General features: G+C 46.8%; 1 protein-coding gene across 1 annotated transcript in view; it reads left to right on the top strand.

Moving 5' to 3' along the window:
* The window catches only part of tm9sf5 (transmembrane 9 superfamily protein member 5), a 153,539-nt gene that overhangs the window by 55,447 nt on the left and 74,784 nt on the right, over positions 1 to 23,308 (top strand). Inside the window, exons 7-8 of the mRNA XM_086002271.1 lie at positions 3,419 to 3,533; positions 17,237 to 17,316. Coding sequence (XP_085858397.1) covers positions 3,419 to 3,533; positions 17,237 to 17,316 — 195 coding nt within the window. The remainder of the gene's footprint in view (positions 1 to 3,418; positions 3,534 to 17,236; positions 17,317 to 23,308) is intronic.

Below are 23,308 nucleotides of genomic sequence, written 5' to 3'. Positions count from 1 at the left end.
CGAGTGGCAGGCAGTGACTAGTGGGGTACCGCAGGGATCGGTGCTAGGACCCCAGCTATTCACAATATATATTAATGATCTAGACGAGGGAACTAGATGTAATATCTCCAAGTTTGCAGACGACACAAAGCTGGGTGGGCGTGTGTGCTGTGAGGAGGATGCCGAGAAACTCCAGTATGATTTGGACAGGTTGGGTGATTGGGCAGATGCATAGAAACATAGAAGATAGGAGCAGGAGTAGGCCATTCGGCCCCTCAAGCCTGTGCCATTCAATGCGATCTTGGCTGATCATCCAAATTCAGTACCCTGTCCCTGCTTTCTCCCCATATCCCTTGATCCCTTTTGCCTTAAGAAATATATCCAACTCCTTCTTGAATATATTTAATGAATTGGCCTCTACTGCCTTCTGTGGTAGAGAATTCCACTGGTTCACCACTCTCTGGGTGAAGAAATTCCTCCTCATTTCTGTCTTAAATGGCTTACCCCTTCTCCTTGGACTGTGACCCCTGGTTCTGGACTCCCCGACCATCGGGAACATCCTTCCTGCATCTAGTCTGTCCAGTCCTGTCAGAATTTAAGTTTCAATGAGATTACATCTCATTCTTCTAAACTCCAGCGTGTATAAGCCCAATCGACCCAATCTCTCCTCGTACGTCATTCCTGCCAGCCCAGGTATCAGCCTGGTGAATCTTCGCTGCACTCCTTCCATGGCAAGAACATCCTTCCTCAGATAAGGCGACCAAAACTGCACACAATACTCAAGATGTGGTCTCACCAAGGCCATGTACAACTGCAGCAAGACATCCTTGCTCCTGTACTCAAACCCTCTCGCTACGAAGGCCAACATACCATTTGCCGCCTTAACCGCCTGCTGCACCTGCATGCTTACCTTCAGCGACTGGTGCACAAGGACACCCAGGTCTTGTTGCACTTCCCCTTCTCCCAATCTATTGCCATCATCAAAGACCCTACCCACCCCAGCCACAGTCTGTTCGTCCTCCTGCCATCTGGGAGACGCTACAGATGCATTTGCACCCGTACGACCAGATTTAGGAACAGCTTCTTTCCCAGGGCTGTCATCCTACTGAACTCCACAAATAAACTCTAAAGCCTGCACATCTGCCAATGCACTTTATTATGGTTATATTTATGTTAATGTATTACAAGCCAAATGTATGTTGAATGTTTAAATGTCTTGATCTAAATGTAAACTCTCGGGAGCCGCAAGCCTACATTTCGTTGTACTGCACTTGTGCACTAACAATGACAATAAAAGTTGATTTGATTTGATTCAGATAATCTGCCTTCCTGTTTTTGACACCAAAGTAGATAACCTCGCATTTATCCACGTTATATTGTATCTGCCATGCTTCTGCCCAATCACCAAACTTGTCCAAATCATCCTGGAGTTTCACGGCATCCTCCTCACAGCACACACGCCCACCCAGCTTTGTGTTGTCTGCAAACTTGGAGATATTACATCTAGTTCCCTTGTCTAGATCATTAATATATATTGTGAATAGCTGGGGTCCAAGGACCGATCCCTGCGGTACCCCACTAGTCACCGCCTGCCACTCGGAAAAAGACCCGTTTATTCCAACTCTTGACTTCCTGTCTGCCAACCAGTTCTCTATCCAGGTCAATACCATGCCCCCAATCCCATGTGCCTCAACTTTACACGCTAATCTCTTATGCGGGACCTTATCGAAAGCCTTTTGAAAGTCCAAATACACCACATCCACTGGTTCTCCCTTATCTATTTTACCAGTTACATCCTCAAAAAATTCCAGGAGATTAGTCAAGCACGATTTTACCTTTTGTAAATCCATGTTGACTTTGTCCGATCCTGTCACTGTTTTCCAAGTGCTCTGCTATTACATCTTTTATAATGGACTCTAGCATTTTCCCCACTGCCGATGTCAGGCTTACCGGTCTGTAATTCCCCGTTTTCTCTCTACCACCTTTTTTGTATAGTGGGGTAACATTAGCTACCCTCCAATCCATGGGAACTGTTCCAGATTCCATCGAATGTTGGAAGATGATCAGCAATGCATCTACTATTTCTAGGGCCACTTCCTTAAGTACCCTAGGATATAGATTATCAGGCCCTGGGGATTTATCGGCTTTCAATCCCATCAATTTCCCTAACAGCATTTCCCTACAAATACTGATTTCTTTCAGTTCCTCCCCTTCATCAGACCCTATGTTCCCTGACATCTCTGGGAGGTTATTTGTGTCCTCCTTTGTGAAGACAGAACCAAAATATGTATTTAATTGGTCTGCCATTTCTTTGTTCCACATTATAAATTCCCCCGATTCTGACTGCAAAGGACCTACGCTTGACTTCACCAATCTTTTTCTCTTCGCATATCTATAAACGCTTTTACAGTCAGTTTTTATGTTCCCTGCAAGCTTACTCTCATATTCTATTTTCCCTTTCTTAATTAATCCCTTTGTCCTCCTTTGTTGAATCCTAAACTGCTCCCAATCCTCAGGTTTACTGCTTTTTCTGGCCAATTTATATGTCCTCTCCTTGGATCTTATGCTATCCCTAATTTCCCTTGTTAGCCACGGTTGAGTCACCTTTTTTGTTTTATTTTTCTGCCAAACTGGGATGAACAAATTCTGTAGTTCATCCATGCGGTCTTTGAATGTTTGCCATTGCCTATCCACCGTCAACCCTTTGAGTGACATTCCCCAATATAATGTGGATAAATGCGAGGTTATCCACTTTGGTGGCAAAAACAGGAAGACAGATTATTATCTGAATGGCAATAGATTGGGAAAAGGGGGCGGGGGGTCGGTGGTGGGTGGTGTGAGGACCCCGGGCCGTTTGCGGGGGGGGGGGGGGAGGCGGGCGGGCGGGCCCCGGGCCGTTGGGGGGCGGGGGGGGGGGCGGTCCCCGGGCTGTGTTTGCAGGGGGGGTGAGGGCCCCAGGCCGTTGGGGCGGGCGGGCCCCGGGCCATTGGGGGGCGGGGGGGGGGGGGGGGGATGTACCCAATCTGCTCACAAAGGTAAGGGGCCTGGACGCTAAATCCCCTCTTCATCAAAACAAATGTTCCTTGAATGTTTTGTTTTGTTTTGTTCCTCTACTTTTTTCCAAGCTGTACTCTTTAAGGCAATTCTTGGCCATTCTCTTTTGAGTAGTGTCCTTTTTGTGCTATCTTTGAGTCCAAAAGCTGTTTTTCTTATAAGGGCTGAATTCAGTTAGTTCAGGCCATGACTCCTGCCTTAAAGTACAACTTTAGTGTCCGCGCGAAGTTGATACTGGTTTGCACCAATATGAAGCTGTACTGTAAATGTACTGACAATCCAATTACATGAAGCTGAACAAACAGTATTTGAAAGATTAATGATTTGTTGGTTATATCCTGTCAACATTTAAAATAACACTTTAAATTTGTACTTTTATCTCCAGTTACAACCATGCGGACTTAACCCACGTAAATTGCGAGGGACCTCCGATGGAGATTCCTGCTGAAGACAAGGAAAAGAAAATGAATATAGTGTACACCTATTCTGTTACATTTACTGTAAGTAACAGTAAGGCTTTTAATTAACCTTTTCCTGTAGTCCAATAATCCAGTCTGGAGTAAGAGAGGGCACGTGCTTTACTTTTAACACTTTGTGTTTGCCCATTTTACCCCAGTTTGGAGGCAGTGTTGCTGTAAGTGGAGCCCACTATTCCTGATACTGGAGACCCCGAGTGCGTTAGAGTAAATCGAGCTGCTTCAAGTGGCAGAGCTTGGTGCTGCAATATTGCAGTGGCTTTGCAGATGTTTATAAAGCAGCCGCACTGTAGCTTCAGTTGCTGCAAGGTGGTCTTGGCTTCAGGGCAGCCAATGCAAGGTGCAGCCAAACCAAGGCCTGTTGAAGATTTTGCATTGGGTGCAAGGCCACCTGGCTACACTCTCAAGCTCACGCCAGCAGTTTGTGTGAAGCTCCCTTTTTTAGTTTGAAAGCTTAAATCTGAATGCCGAGAGCTCTGCTATTTCCTGATTATTGAGTGTCGGCAGCATAATTTGCTGCTCCCGCTTTCCACTGCCACCAAAGTTGTATGAAAACTGGTAGGTGCAGCGCAGTTACCACAAAACACATTCTGTGTGCCCTGAATTATAAGTGCCTTCTCAATAAATAATTTAAAACCCAATTATTTGATTTTGCTAATCGATGTATTGAGTAAACCTGGGAGCTGCAGTAAACGATTCATGTACTCGGTTCTCTTGCTGTTATTGAGCGTAAAGCTAGTCCAAAACATTTAACATTTATATCCTTTAAATATATAACTGTCAATCACTGCCAATTGTGTAGAATTTCACACTTTACCCGTAAGCTGATGTGTAACTCTAGTCTTCACTATAGTTTTAAAGGGAGTCTTTGCCCAGTGTTTCTAAGTCATTTACTGTCAAATTCAATCCTTCACGAAATGTTAAGAACCATGTTCCATGACTTGCCATTTATTCTTTTGCGCAGTGTAGTTTTAGGATCACAATCATACAGCACAGAAGGAAGTAATTCGGCCCATCGTGCCTGTGCCGGCTCTTTGAAAGAGCTCTCCAATTAGTTCCACTCCCCCTGCTCTTTCCCCAGAGCCCAGAAAATATCTCCTTTTCAAGTATCCCAGGCTGCTGTGTGAGGCAAAGGAGGAGATTGCAGGGGCTCTGACACAAATTTTCAGAACCTCTCTGGCCACAGGGGATGTACCAGAGGACTGGAGAACAGCTAACGTAGTACCATTATTCAAGAAGGGTAGCAGGGATAAACCAGGAAATTACAGGCCAGTGAGCCTAACATCTGTGGTAGGGAAATTATTGGAAAAGATTCTGAGGGACAAAATTAGTCTCCACTTGGAGAGGCAAGGATTAATCGGGGATAGTCAGCATGGCTTTGTCAAGGGTAAATCATGTCTGACCAATCTGATTGAATTTTTCGAGGGGGTGACTAGGTGTGTGGATGAAGGAAATGCTGTGGATGTGGTATACATGGACTTCAGTAAGGCTTTTGACAAAGTCCCGCATAGGAGACTGGTCAAGAAGGTAAGAGCCCACGGGATCCAGGGTGCCTTGGCACGTTGGATCCTAAACTGGCTGAGTGGCAGGAGTCAGAGGGTGATGGTCGAAGGTTGTTTTTGTGACTGGAAGCCTGTGTCCAGTGGGGTACCTCAGGGATCGGTGCTGGGACCCTTGCTGTTTGTGATCTACATAAATGATTTGGATGAGAATGTAAAAGGTATGATCAGTAAGTTTGCAGATGACACGAAAATTGGTGGGGTGGTAAATTGCGAGGAGGAAAGCCTCAGGCTACAGGACGATATAAACGGGTTGGTCAGATGGGCGGAAAAGTGGCAAATGGAATTTAACCCTGAAAAGTGCGAGGTGATGCATTTTTGGACGGACAAATAAGGCAAGGGAATACACAATGAGTGGTAGGACCCTAGGAAGTACAGAGGGACCTTGGTGTACATGTACATAGATCCCTGAAGGCAGCGGAACAGGTAGATAAGGTGGTTAAAAAGGCACATGGGATACTTGCCTTCATTAGCCGAGGCATAGAGTATAAGAGCAGGGAGGTTATGATGGAGCTGTACAAAATGCTGGTAAGGCCACAGCTGGAGTAGTGTGCAGTTCTGGTCGCCTCACTATAGGAAGGATGTGATTGCATTGGAGAGGGTGCAGGGTGAAGAAAGACTGAACAGGCTGGGGTTGTTTTCCTTGGAGCAAAGAAGGCTGAGGGGGGACCTGATTGAGGTGTACAAAATGATGAGGGGCATAGATAGGGTAGATAAAGAGGAACTTTTCCCCTTAGTAGGGGGGTCAATAACAAGGGGGCATAGATTCAAGGTAAGGGGCAGGAGGTTTAGAGGGGATTTGAGGAGGAACTTTTTCACCCAGAGGGTGGTTGGAGTCTGGAACTCACTGCCTGAAAGGGTGGTAGAGGCAGGAACCCTCACAACATTCAAGAAGCATTTGGATGAGCACTTGAAATGCCATTGCATACAAGGCTATGGACCAAATGCTGGAAAATGGGATTTAGATTGGACAGGGCTTGATGGACGGCGCAGACACGATGGGCCGAAGGGCCTCTTTCTGTGCTGTATAATTCTATGACTCTATTTATCCAATTCCCTTTTGAAAGTTGCTATTGAATCTGCTTCCACCGCCCTTTCAGGCAGCGTATTCCAGATCATATTGGCCCAGAAATTCGGGTCAGAGGCTTCCCGTGGGTGTAAGCCCCCGACCTGCACTTACCTAGATTGCCGGCCGTTGAGCTGTGGGCCCGCATGGGATTCCGATTCTGGGCCTGCTCCAACTGCCGGCGCGTAGTGCTTGCGTATCCCAGGGGCGCAGTTAGTTCGAAGCGTCCCCTGGATCACATGGGCCATGGAGAGCCAATGGTAGCAGGGAATGCTCCATTCATAAGTTTGACAGGAAGGGCTGTCAAAACTTATAAATACTACGGGCCCCAAAACATCACTAAATCTTCAAATAATTTTTTTTATAACATAACATTTTTTAAATAAACTATAAATTACATGAAATAACTTTTAAACAATAATTTAAATTTTTGGAAATTTTTTTTAATTTTCTAACGGGGCTGTAAAGTCTGTGGGTTGTACTGTTAATAACGACACAGACTTCAGGAGTAACAAACAAACAGGTCTTTACTCTTCGAAGGTCAGGGTGAATCTGCCCCAGCAATCCTGCCACAACACTTATAGACTGGTGTGGTCACTGTCGGTATTACAGTATACAGAAGCCAAACAAGTAGTGCCACACCTAAAGTAGTTCTCTTAAAGGTGAACGGGTACATAAACTACAATCCTCCCTTTTTAGCTTATTACTTACAGAGTCCCCTTAACATACATCTCTTCAACTTCATATAAAACACTTTACAGATATAATCTCGGTGGGAACAGTTCACAAATCAGTCTCTGCGGGAACAGTTCACAGATTCAGTCTCCGATCTTGACTTGGTCCGAACAACATCTCTTTGGTGTAGCCGGTTCACATGGATAGTGTGACTCCTCCATAGCCTTTTCCTTGACGTAACAGCTTGAACTTTCGTCCTGTTGAACCGGCAGTGCCGACTTTTATAACCAACTGGCTGTCTTGATAATTTCCCACTTTTCAACTAATTTAGCCCCTTTCGTAGGTCCCCTCCTGAGCTGGTAGAAGTGATAATATTTTAGATAGTTATTGTCTTCTGCCTCCTCTTTCTTTTCTGCCTTTTTGAGACTCTCGGGGCTCCTTTCTCGGCTGCCAGCTGTAGCGCCACCAACTCTCTATGTTCCTTAGACCTTAAGTGTTTCATCCTGATTTCAGCACTTTGGGAGTTTTCCTCACAAACTGGGCAGACCAGATCCTCGTAATATTCAGTGTCACTCAACAGGTCATGGTAATATTCGGGGTCGTCCTGAGTTAGGCCAGCGAGAGGGCCTTCTACTTCCTCCTTACCCATCTGGACGTTAGCCGACTGTGGTTCCTTCCCTAGACAGCTTTCTTGAAAAGACTTCCTCATACATTCATATTCATCACGCTCTTCCTGGGTTGTCTGCCATTCCTTCACTACTGTCCTCATTTGTGAGTTCAATACCTTCCCTTCCATCGGGGATTGCGTTATCCGGCTATTTACTCCTTCTACTGGAGTAGCTGTTTCCCCATTCTTCTGTTCAATTTGACGTAATTCAGCGTCCTTTTGGCATCCTTGTAAAAGCTGTGTTGCCACCTCAGCTATCTCCATCCCTTTTGGAAGCTCCGAATTCCTTCCCTTTGAAGCCTGAAGCTCGTGTTCCCCTTGTGGAGTCTTGTCACTCCGCCTGTGAAGGAGTTGGCTGGTCGTTAACTCTTCCCCAGGGACACTGTGGATCAGCTTCTTCTCTATTTCATCCACCTTTCCCTCTGGTGCTTGGGTTTTAAGCGCTCGAAGAAGTTGCGCCTTGATGCTCTCTAGCTCCAGTTCAGGGGCCATTCTTCCAGTCTCTGTTTCTCTTCCAGTTGCCTTTCCTTCCACTGCCCGGATTCCCAGTTGACTATGTTCTTCAAGTTGTTGAACCCTGGTCATTTCCGCCTCATATTTGTCTTGGGTTTCCTTCAGTACTTTTATGAGTTCTTGAACCTCTTGGATTCCATGTTCTGCCATGTCTTCCACCTCCAATTTTTCATCGATGGATGGAATCTCTACCGATGAGTCTGTCTTGGCCTGGAGCTCCTCAAACATTTCCTGCATCCTTTGGACTTCTTGCTCATGTTCAACCTTTAGTTGCTCATATGCTTTCACTAAAACTAGCTTTTCGGAGGTTGCCGAGTTAACCCCCTCCAGAATTGTAGCCTGGGCCTGTTCATACTGTTCTTTCAACTTCTTACACTCTGCTTGTAAGGAGTCGTAGAGAGGAACTGGGATAAAATCCTGGCTGCCTGAAGATTCCTCTTCATTTGTTTCGTTCTGCAAATATTCTAACTCTTGAACAGCATCAGGGAGATGTGATCGATACTTAGCCATGATGGCCCTATGGTCGCTCTCAGCTTGAGCTAGCTGCCTCTGTTGTCTTTCCAGGTTCTCCCATTCGGTGTCCCAGAATTGTTCCATTGTTTTCATCTCTTGTACGAGACGGTAACTCAACTGTTCTAATTGTTGTTGTATTTTGCGATGCGTTTGAGTCCGGGCTCTGTGTTCTTCCGTCGTGGATAAGTCCTTAACTTGGACAGGCTCAGAATTCTCTGTCAACCTGGAGTTCTGCTCTGAAGCTTTATCCTTCTCGGTAGCATAAGCCTTTATGCCTGTCTTCGTTTTCTCCACCATAGTCGGCAAGTCCATTTCAGCCTTGTCTTCCATATTTGAGTTAGTCTTATCGTCATCCGTTCCAGAATCTGAGCTGATTGCTCGTACCGAGTCCTCACTCGTGCTGGCTTTTAGATAGTGCCATTCCATGTCTATTTTCTTAATCCACTCCTGTCCTAGAAGTGGTGGTCCTCCCTCAGGTAATACGTACAAGTTCATTCTTGGGTGTTCTTTACCCCTCTCTCTCACCTTGACTCTTATCTTCCCCATGGGGTATACTTTATGCCCCATGTATGTCTGTAATACGAACTTGGTATTCCTTAAGGGTATGTGAGAGAATAGCCGGTGGTAGTCCCTTCGATTGATGACTGATAGAGCTGATCCAGTGTCCAACTCCATTCTTACTTGGACTCCAGCTATTCTTAGCATGACCCAGATAGTTTGTAGATCAGCTTCCCTCCCCACATTGTGAATTCTCAGACTACCCAGCTCCTGGTTGTTTGGGTCTGAGTCTGAATTCTGTTCGTCTGAACTCTTCTCAGCCACCTTGTGTACCTTGCTGTACTTTTCTTGTGGTGGCTTCCTTTGGTTGTTGGTCTTCTTCCCTGACCGGCATACCTTTGCGATGTGACCCAGTTTGCCACATTTCCTACATTCTTGGTTCTTAAACCAGCATTGATTCTGGTCGTGCGTTGTCTTCCCACAACGATAGCATTTTGTTGTATTCGAGGTAATTTGGTCCACCCCGAGTGCCGCCGCCTTCAGCTGCATTTCTGCCGTTCCTTTCGCTGCGGCTTCGTGCGATGCAGCTATAAGAACAGCCCTGTCTAGTGTGAGGTCGTTCTCTTCCAGTAGTCGCTTTTGCGTCCCTTCTTTGGACAATCCACATACGAACTTGTCTCGCAGTGCCTCTGTCAGATTCCCTCCGAACTGGCAGTATTTCGCCAGCCTACGCAGTTCGACCAAGTATTCCGCGTTACTTTCGTCTTTCCTCTGCGTTCTTGCATAGAATTTGAAACGTTCAGCCAGCATCAACGGTGTGGGGTTCAAGTGGTCCTTCAGCACAGCCACAATCTCTTCGAAAGTCTGATCCGCCGGTTTATCTGGTGCTAGTAGATGCTTCAAGAGCCCGTATGTTTTTGCCCCCATCGAGTTTAGCAATGTTATCGCCTTGTCGTCTTCCTCTATTTTGTTGGCTTCACAATAAATCTCTATGCGTTCCACGTATGTGGCCCAGTCTTCTATCTCAGAATTAAAATCGTTAATATTCCCTCGCTTAGGCATCTTTCTTTCCTTGGGAGCAGCACAAGTATTTCTTTAAGTATTCTTATTTATTTGTTTATTTCTAAGATGGCGGTTTTTCCCGCGAAAATGGCAGTTTCCCGCTCTTTCCTTCTCTCTCCGCCCACTTCAATGGCAGTTAAGATGGCGGTTTTCCCGCGAAAATGGCGGTTTCCCGCTCTTTCCTTCTCTCCCCGCCCACTTCAATGGCGGTTTCCCGCTTCTGTCGTCTTCTCCGCCTAATGGCGGCTTCCCGCGTTTCTTCCCTGGTGGAAGGGGTATGCTTTCCCCACAGTGGACAGGTTCAGCCGCTGGCTGGCTTCCGCACAGCTCCCCTTACTCGGCTCTGTCTTTCTCTCCCGCTCGCACGGCTCTACCGGCGCTGGGTACACCCCGTTCACGGATAACAGTTCAGCCGCTGGACTGGCTCTCGTGCAGTCTCTCTCCCCTTGCTCGGCTCTGTCTCTCTCTCCCACACGTTCGGCTCTACCGGCGCTGGGTACCCCGTTGGCGGAGAACAGTTCAGCCGCTGGACTGGCTCTCGCGCAGCCTCCTTTGGTCGGCTCTGCCTCTCCCACACGCTCGGCTCCCGTTCGCCTCCCAGCCCTCACGCAGTCCGGTGCTTCCCTCCCCGGCTGCGGCTGAGTTTCTCTCTTCCCGCGCCTGCTCCCGGTCTCAGCGCTTCGTGGCTTCGGTCGCTGCCCGGCTTTTCCCGCCGATCGCGGTCCGGCTATCTCACGACGCCGTTGGACCCGACTTTCCGTCCGGCTCCTTTCCCCCTCGACCGTGGTCGAGTGCACAGCCCTTATCCTCCGGATATTCTTTACACTTTCCCTTACTCGCAGTCTCTGTGGCTGCCTTGTTTCCTGCTGATCGGCTCACTCCGCACCGTGGTAGAAGGGTAGTCAGTGCCTGTTGCTGCTGGAAGCTTTTGTTGCTAAAGTCTTCCTCCTTTCTATTGCTGCAGCCTCGTGTTTTCTCCCAGCATAACGACGAGGGCGGTTGCCTCTCTTCGACGCTCTTTAGTTGCTTTGGTAGTCTTGCCGCAGGGTACGATCGGACTCGTCGCCACTGTAAAGTCTGTGGGTTGTACTGTTAATAACGACACAGACTTCAGGAGTAACAAACAAACAGGTCTTTACTATTCGAAGGTCAGGGCGAATCTGCCCCAGCAATCCTGCCACAACACTTATATACTGGTGTGGTCACTGTCGGTATTACAGTATACAGAAGCCAAACAAGTAGTGCCACACCTAAAGTAGTTCTCTTAAAGGTGAACGGGTACATACACTACAGGGGCTAAAAATAAACTTACCTTGCTTTAAAGTATTTAAAAATAATAAACCTGTGGGGAAAAAATGTTTTCATTTTAATTAATTCACCACTTACCTTGTAAAAAGCAGGCCTTATGACTGCTTTTAAATGTCTAACTTCTGGATACTTACCTTCCCGGGAAAACCTGCAAAAAAAAACCGTAAGTTCGATGTGCACGCGCTGCCTCTCCTGCGCATGCGTTCGAACTCTGAACCCCTTCGTTCAGGGGAACGGAAGTTCCGGTTTCCCGCGCATGCAGGAAACCGGCACTTCCACTGGGCTTACGGGTGAGTACCCTGTGCGTACTTGCCCGTGGAGACCCGAAGTTCTGGGCCAATATATATATCGCTGCGAAAAACATTTCTCCTCATCTCACCTCTGGTTTTTTAGCCAATTACATTTAAATCTGTGTCCTCTGGTCACTGACCCATTTGCCAGTGGAAACAGCTTCTCTTTATTTACTTGATCAAAAACCTTCATAATTTTGAACACCTCTCTTAAATCTCCCCTTAACCTCCTCTGCTCTGAGAACAAACCCAGCTTCTCCAGTCTCTCCGCATAACCTGAAGTCCCTCATCCCTGGTACCATCCTGGTAAACCTCCTCTGCCCTCTCCCTCCTGAGGCCTTGACATCCTTCCTAAAGCGTGGTGCCCAGAATTGGACACAACACTACAACTGAGGCTTGACCAATGTTTTAGAAAGAAGAATGACTGTGTGTTCTGCATTGTGTTCGAACATAGAGCCACACTGCAAAACGTTGTCACTCAGACAGACCCTTTTCTTTAAGCCACAACTCTGCAGGAGGTTTTGCGGCACACACGCTTTTGAAGTTGAGTCTTGGCGTCCCATTCTTTCAGAATACTTTTCACAAACTCTCTGATATCTGGATTTCTATATTTCAGAATAGAGGATTTGGTAGAGTATTTTGGTTTTTGAGTATCAATTTAAAAAAAAACCAAATCTCTTCAGAACCTAATGGTAGTTTCTTGTAGCAGTCAGGAGCTATAAATATGAAACTGGAAAGATTCCTTGTACTCATGTATGTGTGCAGTTAAAAATGTGAATGTTATATCAACACAGTGCAACAAAATGTAATGAATAAAATCGTTGGATATTAACACTAAAGGCGTTTACTGTGTTCTATGGTCTGGGTGAGGTAGCTTAATATTTTAATGTAACTGAATTCCAGTTTTGCAAATTACATTTTTAATTGTCTTTATTCAAGTTGTCTTTAGACCAGTTAGCCTAACATCTGTCATTGGGAAAATGCTGGAGTCCATTATTGAGGAATTAGTAGCAGGACATTTAGAAAATCACGATACAGTCAGCATGGTTTTATGAAAGGGAAATCATGCTTGACAAATTTGCTAGAGTTCTTTGAGGATGCAACGAGAAGGGTGGATAAAGGGGAACTAGTAGATGTAGTGCATTTGGATTTCCAAAAGGCATTCGATAAGGTGCCACATAAAAGGTTACTGCACAAGATAAGAGCTCATGAGGTTGGGGGTAATATATTAGCATCGATAGAGGATTGGCTAACTAACAGAAAACAGAGAGTCGGGATAAATGGGTCATTTTCAGGTTGGCAAACTGTAACTAGTGGGGTGCCACAGGGATCAGTGCCGGGGCCTCAACTATTTACAATCTACATTAATGACGGGACTGAGGGTAATGTAGCCAGATTTGCTGCTGATACAAGGATAGGTGGGAAAGCAAATTGTGAAGAGGACACAAAATCTACAAAGGGACATAGACAAGTTAAGTGAGTGTGCAAAAATTTGGCAGATGGAGTATAATGTGCAAAAATGTGAGGTTATCCACTGGTAGGAAAAATAAAAAAGCAAATTATTATTTAAATGGAGAGAGACTACATAATGCTGCGGTACAGAGGGATTTGGGTGTCCTTCTACGTGAAACACAAAAAGTTAACATGCAGGTACAGCAAGTAATTAGGAAGGCAACTGGAATGTTGGCCTTTATTGCAAGGGGGATGGAGTATAAAAGCAGGGAAGTCTTGCTACAACTGTACAGGACGCTGGTGAGACCACACCTGGAGTACTGCGTACAGTTTTGGTCTCCTTATTTAAGGAGAGATATACTTGCATTGGAGGCAGTTCAGAGAAGGTTCACGAGGTTGATTCCTGAGATGAAGGGGTTGACTTCTGAGGAAAGGTTGAGCAGGTTGGGCCTATACTCATTGGAGTTTAGAAGAATGAGAGGGGATCTTATTGAAACAAATACGATTCTGAAGGGGATTGACAGGGTGGATGCTGAGAGGATGTTTCCCCTCGTGGGGGAATCTAGAACTAGGGGGGCACAGTTTTAGAATAAGGGGTCGCCCATTTAAAACGGAGATGAGGAGGAATTTCTTCTGAGGGTTGTGAATCTTTGGAATTCTCTTCCCCAGAGAGCTGTGGAGGCTGGGTCATTGAATATATTTAAGGTGGAGATAGATTTTTGAACGATAAGGGAGTCCAGGGTTATGGGGAGTGGGCAGGGAAGTGGAGTTGAGGCCAAGATCATAGAAACATAGAAGATAGGAGTAGGCCATTCGGCCCTTCGAGCCTGCTCCGCCATTCAATGAGATCATGGCTGATCATCCAAATTCAGTACCCTGTCCCTGCCTTCTCCCCATATCCCTTGATCCCTTTAGCCTTAAGAAATATATCTAACTCCTTCTTGAATATATTTAATGAACTGGCCTCCACCGCCCTCTGTGGCAGAGAATTCCACAGGTTCACCACTCTCTGGGTGAAGAAATTCTTCCTCATTTCAGTCCTAAATGGCTTACCCCTTATCCTTAGACTATGACCCCTGGTTCTGGACTCCCCGGCCATCAGAAACATCCTTCCTGCATCTAGTCTGTCCAGGCCTGACAGAATTTTATAGGTTTCAATGAGATCCCCTCTCAATCTTCTAAACTCCAGTGAGTATAAGCCCACTCGACACAATCTCTCCTCATACGTCATTCCTGCCATCCCAGGTATCAGCCTGGTGAATCTTCGCTGCACTCCCTCCATGGCAAGAACGTCCTTCCTCGGGTAAGGCGACCAAAACTGCACACAATACTCCAGGTGTGGTCTCACCAAGGCCCTGTGCAACTGCAGCAAGACATCCTTGTTCTTGTACTCGAACCCTCTTGCTACAAAGGCCAACATACCATTTGCCGCCTTAACCGCCTGCTGCACCTGCATGCTTACCTTCAGCGACTGGTGCGCAAGAACACCCAGGTCTCTTTGCACTTCCCCTTCTCCCAATCTATTGCCATTCAAATAATATGCCTTCCTGTTTTTGCCACCAAAGTGGATAACCTCACATTTATCCACATTATAGTGCATTTGCCATGTTTCTGCCCAATCACCCAATCTGTCCAAATCGTACTGGAGTTTCACGACATCCTCCTCACAGCATACCCTCCCACCCAGCTTTGTGTTGTCTGCAAATTTGGAGATATTGCATCCAATTCCCTCGTCCAGATCGTTAATATATATTGTGAACAGCTGGGGTCCTAGGACCGATCCTTGCGGTACCCCACTAGTCACTGCCTGCCACTCGGAAAACGACCCGTTTATTCCAACTCTTTGCTTTCTGTCCACCAACCAGTTCTCTATCCAAGTCAATACCTTGCCCCCAATCCCATGTGCCTTAATTTTGCACGCTAATCTCTTATGCGGGACCTTATCGAAAGCCTTCTGAAAGTCCAAATACACCACATCCACTGGTTCTCCCTTATCTATTTTACCAGTTACATCCTCAAAAAATTCCAGTAGATTAGTCAAGCATGATTTACCTTTTGTAAATCCATGTTGACTTTGTCCGATCCAGTCACTGCTTTCCAAGTGCTCTGCTATTACATCTTTTATAATGGACTCCAGCATTTTCCCCACTACCGATGTCAAGCTTACCGATCTATAATTCCCCGCCTTTTCTCTACCACCTTTTTTGAATAGTGGGGTAACATTAGCTACCCGCCAATCCATGGGTACCGTTCCAGAGTCTATCAAGTTCTGGAAGATGACCAGCAATGCATCTACTATTTCTAGGGTACCCTGGGATGTAGACTATCAGGCCCTGGGGATTTATCAGCCTTCAGTCCCATCAATTTTCCTAACACCATTTCCCTACAAATACTGATTTCTTTCAGTTCCACCCTTTCATCAGACCCTATGTTCCCCGGCATCTCTGGGAGGTTATTTGTGTCCTCCTTTGTGAAGACAGAACCAAAATATGTATTTAGTTGGTCTGCCATTTCTTTGTTCCCCATTATAAATTCCCCCGATTCTGACTGCAAGGGACCTACGCTTGACTTCACCAATCTTTTTCTCTTCACATATCTATAAAAGCTTTTACAGTCAGTTTTTATGTTCTCTGCAAGCTTACTCTCATATTCTATTTTCCCTTTCTTAATTAATCCCTTTGTCCTCCTTTGTTGAATCCTAAACTGCTCCCAATCCTCAGGATTATTGCTTTTTCTGGCCAATTTGTATGTCCTCTCCTTGGACCTTATGCTATCCCTAATTTCCCTTGTTAGCCATGGTTGGGTCAACTTTTTTGTTTTATTTTTATGCCAAACTGGGATGAACAAATTCTGTAGTTCATCCAATCGGTCTTTGAATGCTTGCCATTGCCTATCCACCATCAACCCTTTGAGTGACATTCCCCAATCAATCCTACCTAACTCGCGCCTCAGACCATCGTAGTTTCCTTTATTTAAATTGAGGACCCTAGTCTCCGAGTCAACTACTTCATTCTCCATCTTAATGAAGAATTCGATCATATTATGATCGCTCCGACCCAAGGGGCCTCGTACAACAAGATTGCTAATTAATCCTTTCTCATTACATAATACCTAGTCTAAGATGGCCTGATCTCTGGTTGGTTCCTCGACATATTGGTCCAAGAAACCATCCCGTAAACACTCCAGGAATTCCTCCTCCACAGTATTGTTACTAATTTGGTTAGCCCAATCTGTATGTAGATTAAAGTCACTCATGATGACTGCTGTGCCCTTATTGCACGCTTCTTTAATTTCCCTTTTAATGCCATCCCCAACCTCCGCCTTACTGTTTAGAGGTCTATAAACCACTCCCACTAACGTTTTTTTCCCCTTAGTATTTCTCAATTCTACCCATACAGATTCCACCTCATCAGAGCTAATATCCTTCATTACAATTGTGTTAATCCCTTCTTTAACCAGTAATGCTACCCCACCTCCCTTTCCTTTTTGCCTATCTTTCCTGAATATCGAATACCCCTGGATGTTGAGTTCCCAGTCCTGGCCTTCCTTGAGCCATGTTTCCGTAATCCCAACCAAATTGTATTTGTTTACTTCTATTTGCGCAGCCAATTCATCCACCTTATTACAAATGCTCCTCGCATTAAGACACAAAGTCTTCAGGCTTGTTTTTTTAACGCTCTTAGACCTATTAGAATTATTATTTACTGTGGCCATGTTTGATTTAAACCGTTGATTTCTCTGACTGGCACTTTTGTTTTTCTCCTTCCTATCTTTTGCTTTTATCCTTGTTTCCCTTTCCTCTGTCTCCCTGCTCAGGTTCTCAACCCCCTGCCATTTTAGTTTAAACCCTCCCCCACAGCACTAGCAAACACTTCCCCTTGGACATCGGTTCCAACCATGATCTTATTGAATGGCGGAGCAGGCTCGAGGGGCCAAATTGCCGATACCTCCTATTTCTTATGTTCTTATAAGTGATTAGTGGACATTTATTTTGATCCATTTATGTGGTTTAAATTGAGTCATTACATTTTATTGTGCAGTGCCAAATCCTGGTCAGTACAATGTCTCGCAATCAATGGAGAGTTTTAATAAATATGAAATTATCTTTTCATTCCCTCCATTAGGAAGATGAGAAAATAAAATGGGCTTCCAGATGGGATTACATTTTGGAATCCATGCCGCATACCAATATTCAGTGGTTTAGGTAAGCTACGTCTTCACAGTGTTGTAAACTCTTTAGAAATGGAAATCAAATGCCCTTGTTAATTTACTACTGAGATATATATTCTAACACTGAAAGAATACATCTCCAATTATAAACATTAAAATATCAATATTCTTATCCATGTCCATGTGTAACCCTCTCTTTCCCCCGCCTCCCTCACTTGCTCACTTTATCGAAAGGTTGTGATGCACAAAATAGTCATCCTTTAGTCTTCTGTAAACCCTGCCGCTGAAATTCTTTGCGTCTTGCTGTAATGTTAAAAATACAAAACGGTAGTTTCGCCCTTCGACATCAGATCTTGTTTGTAGATAGAACTGAGTTTTTGCCACGTTGCTGTGTCTTTAATCATCAGTGCTGTTGCCTTAGGTTGGACCAATACGACCACAGTGCTGCTATTGCAGAATATTACTACTTAGGCTGTTGTGTACCAGTCGCTGTCGATGGTTAAGGCATTATCTCCAACATCTCTTCCCACTGAGACCCTGGGTTTGGGCACGACTGAAATTGTCTGCGCATTCTTTGCAAAAGTGAAGTGGCCAGGCACCCTGAGTTACACAAATGCAAGCTGTGAATTCATGTAGGTCAGGAAATAAAATTGCTGCCATTGCGAGGACCATTTCCCAGCTGTCGGCTGAGTGAGGAAGACAGGAACCAAGTCGGCTTTATGTGCAGACTCTCATCAGATACCCGAGTCTACAGTACGTGGAGAAGCTGATTGAGCAGCCTAGCCTGGCGAGTGAGTGGGACTTGGAGCGGTAGACCTGCCACTGAAGGCTGGCATTCTTCCCAGTTGGCTCCAGCTAACCCTACACGGGTCGGGTGTTGTTGGCTAGGCAAACAGCAGTGCTTTGTTCTGACAAACTGTGTGCTTTCAGTTGGTTAAACTCCAGCAGTTACCCGTGTGCACACTCGAGGAGGGGCGTCCTAGCCAGCCTGTTTTTAAGCTCTTGGAACCTGCTTTAAGTAGCGCCTGTCCCTACGGGAACAGTGAGCACTGCATGTTGGGCAAACAGAAACTCTGAATCTCGGGGAAGAAAGTCAACCTGTGATACTATTGTAATATCTCAAATTATTTATGCAGCAGAAACTTGACCTAAGGCAAGAAGAGGAATTGTATTGGTTACAATGATCTTTCAATAATTAACACAGATTTTATGAGCTAGAGATGGTGCAGTGGTGTCTCCGAGGTGTCCTTGCAGGCGCCTGTAAGACTGGTGCAGTAGAAAAAATTGGCTGCAATTACCTTGCCACTTGCCATGTCACATTACAGAGACATGCCTATTGCCGATCCTTGTTATTTTCTATGATCGCTCGTATTATAAATTCTGAGTGTTTTGTTTTATTCATTCATGGGATGTGGGCATCGCTGGCAAGGCCAGCATTTATTGCCCATCCCTAATTGCCCCTTGAGAAGGTGGTGGTGAGCCTCCTTCTTGAATCGCTGCAGTCCGTGTGGTGAAGGTACTTCCACAGTGCTGTTAGGGAGGGAGTTCCAGGATTTTGACCCAGTGATGATGAAGGATCGGTGATTATACTTCCAAGTCAGGACGGTGTGTGATTTTGGTGGGGAACTTGGAGGTGCTGGTGTTTCCATGCGCCTGCTGCCCTTGTCCTTCTAGGTGGTAGAGGTCGCGGGTTTGGGAGGTGCTGCCGAAGAAGCCTTGGCGAGTTGCTGCAGTGCATCTTGTAGATGGTACACACTGCAGCCACGGTGTGCCGGTGGTGGAGGGAGTGAATGTTTAAGGTGGTGGATGGGGTGCCAATCAAGCGGGCTGCTTTGTCCTGGATGGTGTCGAGCTTCTTGAGTGTTGTTGGAGCTGCACTCATCCAGGCTAATGGAGAATTCCATCACACTCCTGATTTTTACATCGGATATACGGGCCATTCGGCCCAACCAGTCCATGCCGGTGTTTATGCTCCACTTGAGCCTCCTCCCGTCTTTCCTCATCTAACTCTATCAGCATAACCCTCTCTTCCCTTCTCCCTCGTACTTTTCTAGCCTCCCCTTAAATGCATCTATACTATTTGCCTCAACTGCTCCCTGTGGTAGCGAGTTCCACGTTCTCACCACCCTCTGGGTAAAGAACTTTCTTCTGAATTCCCTATTTGATTTGTTGATAACTATCTTCTAATGATGGCTTCTAGTTATGCTGTTCCCCACAAGTGGAAACTGATTTTGGGGAGTCGGGAGGTGAGACACTCGCCACAGAATACCCAGCCTCTGACCTGCCCTTGTTGCCACAGTATTTTATGTGGCTGGTCCAGTTAAGTTTCTGGTCAATGGTGACCCCCCAGGATGTTGATGTTGGGGGATTTGGTGATGGTAATGCCGTTGAACGTCGGGACGGTGGTTGAAGACTCTCTTGTTGGAGATAGTCATTGCCGGCACTTATGTGGCACGAATGTTACCTGCCACTTATCAGCCCAAGCCTGAATGCCATCCAGGTCTTGTTGCATGTGGGCATGGACTGCTTCATTATCTGGGGAGTTGCGAATGGCACTGAACACTGCAGTCATCAGCGAACATCCCCACTTTTGACCCCATGATGGAGGGAAGGTCATTCAAGCAGCTGAAGATGGTTGGGCCTCGGACACTGCCCTGAGGAACTCCTGCAGCGATGTCATGGGGCTGAGATGATTGACCTCCAACAACCACAACCATCTTCCTATGTGCTCGATATGACTCTAACCAGTGGAGAGTTTTCCCCCTGATTCCCACTGACTTCAATTTTACTAGGGCTTCTTGATGCCACACTCGGTCAAATGCTGACTTGATGTCAAGGGCAGTCACTCTCACCTCACCTCTGGAATTCAGCTCTTTTGTCCATATTTTGTCCGAATGGTCCTGGCGGAACCCAAACTGAGCATTGGTGAGTAAGTGCTGCTTGATCGTACTGTCGATGACACCTTCCATCACTTTGCTGATGATTGAGAGTAGACTGATGGGGTGGTAATTGGCCGGATTGGATTTGTCCTACTTTTGTGGACAGGACATACCTGGGCAGTTTTCCACATTGTCGAGTAGATGCCAGTGTTGTAGCTGTACTGGAGCAGCTTGGCTAGAGGCGCGGCTAGTTCTGGAGCACAAGTCTTCAGCACGACAGCTGGGATGTTGTCGGGGCCCACAGCCTTTGCTGTATCCAGTGCACTCGGCCGTTTTGTGAGATCACGTGGAGTGAATAGAATTGGCTGAAGACTGGCTTCTGTGATGGTGGGGACCTCAGGAGGAGGCCGATATGGATCATCCACTCGGCACTTCTGGCTGAAGATGGTTGCAAACGCTTCAGCCTTGTCTTTTGCACTTGTGTGCTGGGCTCCACCATCATTGAGGATGGGGATGTTCATGGAGCCTCCTCCTCCCGTTAGTTGTTTAATAGTCCACCACCATTCACGATTGGATGTGTCAGGAATGCAGAGCTTTGATCTGATCCGTTGATTGTGGGATTGCTTAGCCTTGTCTATAGCATGCTGCTTCTGCTTTTTAGCATGCATGTAGTGTTGCAGCTTCCCCAGGTTGGCACCTCATTTTTAGGTATGCCTGGTGCTGTTCCTGGCAAGTTCTTCTACACTCCTTATTGAACCAGGGTTGACCCCCTGGCTTGATGGTAATGGTAGAGTGAGGGATATGCTGGGCCATGAGGCTACAGTCTGTGGTGGAATACAATTCTGCTGCTGCTGATGGCCCACAGCGCCTCATGGATGCCCAGTTTTGAGCTGCTAGATCTGTTCTGAATCTTTCCCATTTAGCACGGTGGTAGTGCCACACAACACGATGGAGGGTGTTCTCGGTGTGAAGACGGGACTTTGTCTCTACAATGACTGCGGTGGTCACTGTTACCAATACTGTCATGGACAGATGCATCTGCGACAGGTAGATTTGGTGAGGACGAGGCCAAGTAGGTTTTCCCCTCGTGTTGGTTCTCTCACCACCTGCCACAGGCCCAGACTGGCAGCTATGTCCTTCAGGAATCGGTCAGTAGTGGTGCTACCGAGCCACTCTTGGTGATGGACATTGAAGTCCCCACCCAGAGTACATTCTGTGCCCTTGCCACCCTCAGTGCTTCTTCCAAGTGGTGTTCAACCTGGAGTAGTACTGATTGATCAGCTGAGGGAGGGCGGTAGGTAGTAATCAGCAGGAGGTTTCCTTGCCCATGTTTGGCCTGAAGCCATGGGGTCCTGAGTCAAAGTTGAGGACTCCCAGGACCACTCCCTCCTGACTGTATACCCTGTGCCGCCACCTCTGGTGGGCCCGACTTGCCGGTGGGACAGGACCTACCCAGGGATGATGATGGAGGAATATGGGACGTTGGCTGAAAGGTATCAACAATTGAAGGACTGCAACAAGCCTTTTCTTTTTGTATGGCACTGAACTACATTGGCACAGCGTGTTCAAAAGCTGACGTATAGTGGGGATGCACTTCTGAGCGAGAAAGGTTCCCATTGTCTTATCACCATTATGATAAGACTCGCTCTGCAATAAAGTGCTCCTGTAAATCAGGATATGAGTCATGACGTGGCGGGTTTATTGCATGAAAATTAAGTTTAAATAGCAAAGCATATAATTTGCTTTCAGTTTCCTGCAGCGTTGTCTGAACTCATCACCAAAAGGATTGGTTACCAACCGTGAAAGACACTTCAATAATTACATCAGCTAACGGGTTATAAAATATTTTAATTATTTTAAAAGTAGGGAGTCATTATACGTAAAACCGGATAATTGAGAATTCCGTTTTACGTATAATTTTTCTTAAAGCATTTCGCTATGATTCTGCTTCCCCCACTGTTGCTGGTTGGACATTCTAAGTCCTTTCAACCCTCTGTGTTTATATAAAAAATATATATATCTAACTTCTTTAAAAGAAAGCGTCTTTCACAACCTCGCGCCATCCCGAAGTACTTTTGGCGTGTAGTCACTGTTGTAATGCAAGGGGAGGTGGTGGTGTAGTGGTTCTGTGAGGGGAGGTGGTGGTGCAGTGGTTCTGTGAGGGGAGGTGGTGGTGTAGTGGTTCTGTGAGGGGAGGCGGTGGTGCAGTGGTTCTGTGAGGGGAGGTGGTGGTGTAGTGGTTCTGTGAGGGGAGGCGGTGGTGCAGTGGTTCTGTGAGGGGAGGTGGTGGTGTAGTGGTTCTGTGAGGGGAGGCGGTGGTGCAGTGGTTCTGTGAGGGGAGGTGGTGGTGCAGTGGTTCTGTGAGGGGAGGCGGTGGTGTAGTGGTTCTGTGAGGGGAGGCGGTGGTGCAGTGGTTCTGTGAGGGGAGGTGGTGGTGTAGTGGTTCTGTGAGGGGAGGCGGTGGTGCAGTGGTTCTGTGAGGGGAGGTGGTGGTGTAGTGGTTCTGTGAGGGGAGGTGGTGGTGTAGTGGTTCTGTGAGGGGAGGTGGTGGTGCAGTGGTTATGTGAGGGGAGGCGGTGGTGTAGTGGTTCTGTGAGGGGAGGTGGTGGTGTAGTGGTTCTGTGAGGGGAGGTGGTGGTGCAGTGGTTATGTGAGGGGAGGTGGTGGTGTAGTGGTTCTGTGAGGGGAGGCGGTGGTGTAGTGGTTCTGTGAGGGGAGGTGGTGGTGCAGTGGTTCTGTGAGGGGAGGTGGTGGTGTAGTGGTTCTGTGAGGGGAGGTGGTGGTGTAGTGGTTCTGTGAGGGGAGGTGGTGGTGCAGTGGTTCTGTGAGGGGAGGCGGTGGTGCAGTGGTTATGTGAGGGGAGGCGGTGGTGTAGTGGTTCTGTGAGGGGAGGTGGTGGTGCAGTGGTTCTGTGAGGGGAGACGGTGGTGTAGTGGTTCTGTGAGGGGAGGCGGTGGTGTAGTGGTTCTGTGAGGGGAGGCGGTGGTGTAGTGGTTCTGTGAGGGGAGGCGGTGGTGTAGTGGTTCTGTGAGGGGAGGCGGTGGTGTAGTGGTTCTGTGAGGGGAGGCGGTGGTGTAGTGGTTCTGTGAGGGGAGGTGGTGGTGTAGTGGTTCTGTGAGGGAAGGCGGTGGTGTAGTGGTTCTGTGA

The sequence above is a fragment of the Somniosus microcephalus genome, chromosome 1 (assembly GCF_052327205.1).
Source record: "Somniosus microcephalus isolate GS21.2 chromosome 1, FLI_Smic_1.0, whole genome shotgun sequence".
NCBI classification, from domain to species: Eukaryota; Metazoa; Chordata; class Chondrichthyes; order Squaliformes; family Somniosidae; genus Somniosus; species Somniosus microcephalus.
This window is presented reverse-complemented; position numbering and strand designations above follow the sequence as displayed.